Genomic DNA, 8,906 nt, shown 5'->3' with positions numbered 1-8,906 from the left:
ATTCTCGACCACGCATTCTCGACCACGCCTGCCATTTCATATGACGTACAATGGGTTAGCCAATCACATCCTCAAAGCGCCATACCTGTGTTTTGCTTGAGAATAAAGGCCGCGCTGACCAAGAGGCGGCACTTCTTTGGGATACCACTCATGTGCGTTGTCCAGGAAGTCCTTGCGCTCGTATGTTTTCTCAATAAACCAGACTTAACCTGTTTGAGCGAATCTTGGTAAATCTTTTTGACTATATCAGTTAAAATCCATCACAGCACGCACACTTGCATTCACACACCATTCTCACCATCACCCCCCCCCCCCCCTCCCCCCTCTCCCCCCAGGACTACTTTGACATCGTGAAGACCCCCATCGACCTGTCCACCATCAAGCGCAAGCTGGACACGGGCCAGTACCAGGAGCCCTGGCAGTACGTGGACGACATCTGGCGCATGTTCAACAACGCCTGGCTCTACAACCGCAAGACGTCGCGCGTCTACAAGTACTGCTCAAGCTGGCCGAGGTGTTCGAGTCCGAGATCGACCCCGTCATGCAGGGCCTGGGCTACTGCTGCGGACGCAAGGTGAGAGGAGAGAGAGGAGGAGAGAGGAGAGAGGAGAGAGGAGAGAGGAGAGAGGGAGGAGAGAGGAGGAGAGAGGAGAGAGGAGGAGAGAGGCAGGGAGAGGAGGAGAGAGGCAGGGAGAGGAGGAGAGAGGCAGGGAGAGGAGGAGAGAGACAGGGAGAGGAGGAGAGAGGCAGGGAGAGGAGGAGAGAGGAGAGGCAGGGAGAGGAGGAGAGAGGAGAGCAGGGAGAGGAGGAGAGAGACAGGGAGAGGAGGAGAGGAGGAGAGGCAGGGGAGGAGGAGGAGAGAGGGGAGAGGAGGAGAGACAGGGAGAGGAGGAGAGAGGAGAGAGGGAGGAGAGAGGCAGGGAGAGGAGGAGAGAGGCAGGGAGAGGAGAGAGAGGCAGGGAGAGGAGGAGAGGCAGGAGAGGAGGAGAGAGGAGAGGCAGGGAGAGGAGGAGAGAGGCAGGGAGAGGAGGAGAGAGGCAGGGAGAGGAGGAGAGAGACAGGGAGAGGAGGAGAGAGGAGAGGCAGGGAGAGGAGGAGAGAGGCAGGGAGAGGAGGAGAGAGACAGGGAGAGGAGGAGAGAGGAGAGGCAGGGAGAGGAGGAGAGAGACAGGGAGAGGAGGAGAGAGGCAGGGAGAGGAGGAGAGGCAGGGAGAGGAGGAGAGAGGCAGGGAGAGGAGGAGAGAGGAGAGGCAGGGAGAGGAGGAGAGAGGCAGGGAGAGGAGGAGAGAGGCAGGGAGAGGAGGAGAGAGGCAGGGAGAGGAGGAGAGAGGCAGGGAGAGGAGGAGAGAGACAGGGAGAGGAGGAGAGAGACAGGGAGAGGAGGAGAGAGACAGGGAGAGGAGGAGAGAGGCAGGGAGAGGAGGAGAGAGGCAGGGAGAGGAGGAGAGAGACAGGGAGAGGAGAGAGGGAGGAGAGAGACAGGGAGAGGAGGAGAGAGGAGAGAGGGAGGAGAGAGGCAGGGAGAGGAGGAGAGAGGAGGAGAGAGGCAGGGAGAGGAGGAGAGAGACAGGGAGAGGAGGAGAGGAGGAGAGAGGAGGAGAGAGGCAGGGAGAGGAGGAGAGAGACAGGGAGAGGAGGAGAGGAGGAGAGAGGAGGAGAGAGGCAGGGAGAGGAGGAGAGAGGAGGAGAGAGGAGAGAGGGAGGAGAGAGGCAGGGAGAGGAGGAGAGAGGCAGGGAGAGGAGGAGAGAGGAGGAGAGAGGAGGAGAGAGGAGAGAGGGAGGAGAGAGGCAGGGAGAGGAGGAGAGAGACAGGGAGAGGAGGAGAGAGGCAGAGAGAGGAGGAGAGAGGCAGGGAGAGGAGGAGAGAGGAGAGGCAGGGAGAGGAGGAGAGAGGCAGGGAGAGGAGGAGAGAGGCAGGGAGAGGAGGAGAGAGGCAGGGAGAGGAGGAGAGAGGCAGGGAGAGGAGGAGAGAGGAGAGGCAGGGAGAGGAGGAGAGGGGAGAGGCAGGGAGAGGAGGAGAGAGGCAGGGAGAGGAGGAGAGAGGAGAGGCAGGGAGAGGAGGAGAGAGGCAGGGAGAGGAGGAGAGAGGCAGGGAGAGGAGGTGAGAGACAGGGAGAGGAGGAGAGGAAGAGAGAGGAGGAGAGAGGCAGGGAGAGGAGGAGAGAGGAGGAGAGAGGCAGGGAGAGGAGGAGAGAGGAGAGAGGGAGGAGAGAGGAGGAGAGAGGCAGGGAGAGGAGGAGAGAGGCAGGGAGAGGAGGAGAGAGGAGAGAGGGAGGAGAGAGGAGAGAGGGAGGAGAGAGGCAGGGAGAGGAGGAGAGAGGAGAGAGGGAGGAGAGAGGCAGGGAGAGGAGGAGAGAGGCAGGGAGAGGAGGAGAGAGGCAGGGAGAGGAGGAGAGAGGCAGGGAGAGGAGGAGAGAGGAGAGAGGGAGGAGAGAGGAGGAGAGAGGCAGGGAGAGGAGGAGAGAGACAGGGAGAGGAGGAGAGAGGCAGGGAGAGGAGGAGAGAGACAGGGAGAGGAGGAGAGGCAGGGAGAGGAGGAGAGAGGCAGGGAGAGGAGGAGAGAGGCAGGGAGAGGAGGAGAGAGGCAGGGAGAGGAGGAGAGAGGCAGGGAGAGGAGGAGAGGCAGGGAGAGGAGGAGAGGCAGGGAGAGGAGGTGAGAGGAGAGGAGGAGAGAGGAGAGGCAGGGAGAGGAGGAGAGAGACAGGGAGAGGAGGAGAGAGGAGAGGCAGGGAGAGGAGGAGAGAGGCAGGGAGAGGAGGAGAGAGGCAGGGAGAGGAAGAGAGAGGAGAGGCAGGGAGAGGAGGAGAGAGGCAGGGAGAGGAGGAGAGAGACAGGGAGAGGAGGAGAGAGACAGGGAGAGGAGGAGAGGCAGGGAGAGGAGGAGAGAGACAGGGAGATGGCGGGATGGCTCTGCCGCTGAGGGGTCAGAGACATGGTTTAGGGTCAGAGACGGGGGACATGGTTTAGGGGGACATGGTTTAGGGTCAGAGACGGGGGACATGGTTTAGGGTCAGAGACGGGGGACATGGTTTAGGGTCAGAGACGGGGGACGGGGGACATGGTTTAGGGTCAGAGACGGGGGACGGGGGACATGGTTTAGGGTCAGAGACGGGGGACATGGTTTAGGGTCAGAGACGGGGGACATGGTTTAGGGTCAGAGACGGGGGACATGGTTTAGGGGGACATGGTTTAGGGTCAGACGGGGGACATGGTTTAGGGGCAGAGACGGGGGACATGGTTTAGGGGCAGAGACGGGGGACATGGTTTAGGGGCAGAGACGGGGGACATGGTTTAGGGGCAGAGACGGGGGACGGGGGACATGGTTTAGGGGCAGAGACGGGGGACATGGTTTAGGGGCAGAGACGGGGGACATGGTTTAGGGGGAGAGACGGAGGACATGGTTTAGGGGGAGAGACGGGGGACATGGTTTAGGGGGAGAGACGGAGGACATGGTTTAGGGGCAGAGACGGGGGACATGGTTTAGGGGGAGAGACGGAGGACATGGTTTAGGGGGAGAGACGGGGGACATGGTTTAGGGGGAGAGACGGGGGACATGGTTTAGGGGGACATGGTTTAGGGGGACATGGTTTAGGGGGACATGGTTTAGGGGGAGAGACGGGGGACATGGTTTAGGGGGACATGGTTTAGGGGGACATGGTTTAGGGGGACATGGTTTAGGGTCAGACGGAGGACATGGTTTAGGGGGACATGGTTTAGGGTCAGAGACGGGGGACATGGTTTAGGGGCAGAGACGGGGGACATGGTTTAGGGTCAGAGACGGGGGACATGGTTTAGGGTCAGAGACGGGGGACATGGTTTAGGGGCAGAGACGGGGGACATGGTTTAGGGTCAGAGACGGAGGACATGGTTTAGGGTCAGAGACGGGGGACATGGTTTAGGGTCAGAGACGGGGGACATGGTTTAGGGTCAGAGACGGGGGACATGGTTTAGGGGGACATGGTTTAGGGTCAGAGACGGGGGACATGGTTTAGGGTCAGAGACGGGGGACATGGTTTAGGGGCAGAGGTCACCCTGTGACTCCGTGGCTGTGTTCATGTTCACTCTTTCCACACGCATGATTTTACACAAAACTGAAGTGAGACTTGTTTATCTGATCAACAAATCAAACAGTTTACTAAACTAAAAGGCCAGTTGGAAAGGATTGAAACTTTTCAGAAGAATGAAATGCTCTGAACAATGATGGTAACATGGTGTCATGGCAGCTGCTCAGTCAAATGGTTTTCAAATTCCATTTTTCCCTGTAAATCTGTAATGTAAGAACTACATGTCCATGTCCAAGCGTTAGGTTGTTTGGGTTAGGGTTGGGGTTAGAGTTAGGGTTAGGGTTGGGGTTAGAGTTAGGGTTGGGGTTAGAGTTAGGGTTGGGGTTAGAGTTAGGGTTGGGGTTAGAGTTAGGGTTGGGGTTAGAGTTAGGGTTGGGGTTAGGGTTAGAGTTGGGGTTGGGGTTAGGGTTAGGGTTAGGGTTAGAGTTAGGGTTGGGGTTAGAGTTAGGGTTGGGGTTAGAGTTAGGGTTGGGGTTAGAGTTAGGGTTGGGGTTAGAGTTAGGGTTAGGGTTAGAGTTAGGGTTGGGGTTAGAGTTAGGGTTGGGGTTAGAGTTAGGGTTGGGGTTAGAGTTAGGGTTGGGGTTAGAGTTAGGGTTGGGGTTAGAGTTAGGGTTGGGGTTAGAGTTAGGGTTGGGGTTAGAGTTAGGGTTGGGGTTAGAGTTAGGGTTGGGGTTAGGGTTAGGGTTAGAGTTTCCAGGTCTGTTTTGTTGGTAAAGGATCAGCATCGTCTGGGTTCCTCACACCAAGTAATACCATATGATGCAATACCAGGTCTTTCACAGAGTAAACGGGAATAATAAGATCATCTATAGGCTATTTAAACAAGTTAACAAGCACACCCAGTGAATCATACTATAAACAACTCATAGTATTTAATATAAGCTAAAAGGAGTCAAATGAATTCATAATTATTTTGATTATTTTTTTGGACTCTGGCAAGGGAAGTCCGTTTCCAGCGTCCGTTTCTGAAAACAACATAACTTGTTCTGATCCAGAAGCCCAAAACATGTTCTAAAGTAGACGCTGAATGAAACTATGAAGATGGGATATAAATGAAAGAATGGCGATATCATTTTATGAGCGTCAACCAACCCAACAGGCACGATTAGACACGGCTTTATTACTCAGGCATCTCCCTCGAACGCCTAGATAATGGAAAGCTGTTCCATGTCGTGACCTGTTGAGGAAGGACCTGTATAGGGTGGGACATCGTTTACATTAGTCATACAGCAGATCCCTTCATCCTAAGAGACTTTAATAGTGGCGTTAAACGTAGGTAGCCTAGTCATTGTACCACTACTTGCCAAAATTCACGACTTATGGTTCCTCTGAAATCATAGAATGTCCTACATTCATTCTTCGTTCATTCAATCGATCATTTCTATAGTAGGCTACACAGTCTTGCTTTGTACATAATTAGGCTATTTCTGTAATTGACTGCATTAAATGATGAGTGATGTGGTCGGCCATCTTTAGACAGGTCATATTTGCTGTTGATGGGATTTAGCGTGATGACCTACTATATCTGCACCTCGGTAGTGTGGAAATACATCATAGATGTCGTTCCTTTACTGGAATGGCTGGATGAATGCATCCCTATCAACTGTTAAAGGTATTAAGGCTCCCTATAAACTATTAAAGGCATTCAGCTATTTCAATGGCATTAACACATTTAAAGTAGTTTTAAATGACCAATTATAAGCTATCCAACATGCTAGCCAATGTATTAAACGTGCCAAGCAACTTAATTGAAATCTGACAATAGCCTGGCGCCTCAGGAATAGTGGAATGAAAGAACTAAGGACTTGGGCCATACAGGTACATAAACTAGGGAATTGTCAATCAATCAATCAATCAAAGCTTTATTTGTAGAGCGCATTTCATACCCAGAGGCAACACAATGCGCTTTACAGAGAACAAGGGAGGTGGGCATACGACCCACTCTCTACATATTCCAGAGGGAAGCAAAAAAACAGTAATCACCCGGGGGCCAGATAAGTGAGCTGTACAAATTCTTCCCTGACCCCTCTCAACAAGGCGTTCGAGCAAGCTCCTGGAGTATGTTTGTCTACCGGCTGAGAACATTTATAAAGCAATACATTAAATTACATTTCAGAGTAGGAGAGGCTAAAAAAGCATCATAGGAGAGAGGACATGCTACGACATCCACAGCAGACACGGGGGTATCTATCGGACTCCGGGAGGTCTGCTGGTGACATTGGGGCATCCACTGGACCTGGTTAGAAGATAGGAGAGAGAGAGAGAGAGGCACTAGGGAGAGGGGAGGCAGACTGTCAGTCTCCTAGTCATTGGATTGGTGTCTGTATTTAATAAAGTGAAGAGTGGGATGCCACAGTGTGGATTTCTTCACACCATCTAACATGACAACAGCGGTATTACCAGTAACACCGTCTCCAATAACAGAGCGCTTAGATTGATGCTAGTCAGTCATTTGGAGGGAGGCTAAAGCATCACTTTCAAAGTGACATTATACATACATTCTATAAAAGAACAATCAATAAAGCCCTTCTAGTTGAACGAACGGCGCCTCTCTCCTCTCACGTTGAGTGGGCTGAGGGCTCACACACACACACACACACACACACACACACACACACACCTTTCATAGTAACAGAATTACTCACGCTTGGTCTATTTGACAAATATGCTCATTATTATATGTAGTATGTGTTGGATGAGTTGAGCGCTGATATTCCCTCTGTGTTTGTGTCTCTTTGTGTGTCTCTCTCCAGTACGAGTTCTCTCCCCAGACGCTGTGCTGCTACGGCAAACAGCTCTGCACCATCTCTAGAGACGGGACGTACTACAGCTACCAGAACAGGTAAGACCCCCCCGGGCTGGGCCAGGTGAGGGGGGAGACCGCGGGCTGAGGAGGTGAGGTGAGGCAGCAGGGGCTGGGAATGGAACGGGGCCCTCGCAGCTGAAACAGAACAACATATCTCAAATAGACCCGACGCCAGAAATCGGCAAAATTCCTTTTTCGAGGTTTGGGGAACACGGTGGGCGTGAGCGTGTGACAGAACACGCCTGCTCCTAGGCTTGCGCTTGGACTGCCCGTCCGTCAGATCGGCTCTACTGCGCCCCCTCCTGTCCAGTAGCGGCTACTGCAGCTCCACAGCCCATTCCCATGCACTGCAGCTCCATTCAGTGCAGCTATTTAACCCAAGGATCTCCTGGCATCTTAATATTCCTCCCCGGACAATGTGTTTTACAATTGAACTGCGCTGTCGGGAATTACATATATATACATATACATATATATATAATTAGTGTTTTTTTTGCGAAAGACTAAAGAAAGAATAGGTTCCAGTTCCTGGGTTAGTAAACGAGGAGCACCGTTCCATACTTGCGTGCTGCTTTGTGTTGTTCCTTGTTTGGGTTCCTCCCCGTCACCTACGACACCCGGGCATGTAGATGCTCTACTGCCCCAGCCCCCACCCTGGCATGTAGATGCTCTACTGCCCCAGCCCCCACCCTGGCATGTAGATGTTCTACTGCCCCAGCCCCCACCCGGGCATGTAGACGCTCTACTGCCCCAGCCCCCACCCGGGCATGTAGATGCTCTACTCCCCCAGCCCCCACCCGGGCATGAAGATGCTCTACTGCCCCAGCCCCCACCCGGGCATGTAGATGCTCTACTGCCCCAGCCCCCACCCGGGCATGTAGATGCTCTACTGCCCCAGCCCCCACCCGGGCATGTAGATGCTCTACTGCCCCAGCCCCCACCCGGGCATGTAGATGTTCTACTGCCCCAGCCCCTGAGTCTGAAGCGTTCTCATCTTCCTGCCTCTCACCTGCGCACCTCAAGCTGCTTGAATAGGCCTGCCTCAAAACATGCCTTTCATATATATGTTTATTTATGTATTTTACATGACATTACTACTACTACTATTACTACCACTACTACTACTACTACTACTACTACTACTACTACTACTACTACTACCACTACTACTACTACTACTACCACTACTACTACCACTACTACTACTACTACTACTACCACTACTACTACTACTACTACTATTACTACCACTACTACTACTACTACTACTATTACTACCACTACTACTACTACTACTTCTACTACTACTACTACTACTACCACTACTACTACTACTACTACTACTACTACTACTACTACTTCTACTACTACTACTACTACTACTACTACTACTACTACTACTACTACTACTACCTCTACTACTACTACTACTACTACTACCTCTACTACTACTACTACTACTACTACTACTACTACTATTACTATTACTACTACCTCTACTACTACTACTACTACCTCTACTACTACTACTACTACTACTACTATTACTACTACTACTACTACTACTACTACTACCACTACTACTACTACTACTACTACTACTACTACTTCTACTACTACCACTACTACTACTACCACTACCACTACCACTACCACTACTACTACTACTACTACTACTACTACTACTATTACTATTACTATTACTACTACTACTACTATTACTACTACTATTACTACTACTACTACTACTATTACTACTACTACTACCACTATTACTACTACTATTACTACTACTACTACTACTACTACTACTACTACTACCACTACTACTACTACTACTACTACTACTACTACTACTACTACTATTACTACTATTACTACTATTACTACTACTACTATTACTACTACTACTATTATTACTACTATTACTACTATTACTACTACTACTATTACTACTACTACTATTACTACTACTACTACTACTACTACTACTATTACTACTACTACTACCACTACCACTACTACTACTACTATTA

General features: G+C 51.4%; 2 protein-coding genes across 2 annotated transcripts in view; one reads left to right on the top strand and one right to left on the bottom strand.

Annotated features, from left to right (window-relative positions):
- The window catches only part of LOC311328370 (adenylate cyclase type 9-like), a gene marked incomplete at both ends in the record, with an annotated part of 7,613 nt that extends 7,578 nt beyond the window's left edge, over positions 1–35 (bottom strand). The window contains one exon of the mRNA XM_084462348.1: positions 24–35. Within this exon, the coding sequence (XP_084318474.1) occupies positions 24–35 (12 nt within the window). The remainder of the gene's footprint in view (positions 1–23) is intronic.
- Positions 1–8,906, top strand: part of crebbpb (CREB binding lysine acetyltransferase b) — a gene marked incomplete at its 5' end in the record, with an annotated part of 104,490 nt that overhangs the window by 73,862 nt on the left and 21,722 nt on the right. The window contains 3 exon segments of the mRNA XM_084462351.1: positions 336–498; positions 501–574; positions 6,818–6,906. Coding sequence (XP_084318477.1) covers positions 336–498; positions 501–574; positions 6,818–6,906 — 326 coding nt within the window.

Source organism: Borostomias antarcticus (genome assembly GCF_949987555.1).
Source record: "Borostomias antarcticus genome assembly, contig: scaffold_155, whole genome shotgun sequence".
Lineage (NCBI taxonomy): Eukaryota > Metazoa > Chordata > Actinopteri > Stomiiformes > Stomiidae > Borostomias > Borostomias antarcticus.
This window is presented reverse-complemented; position numbering and strand designations above follow the sequence as displayed.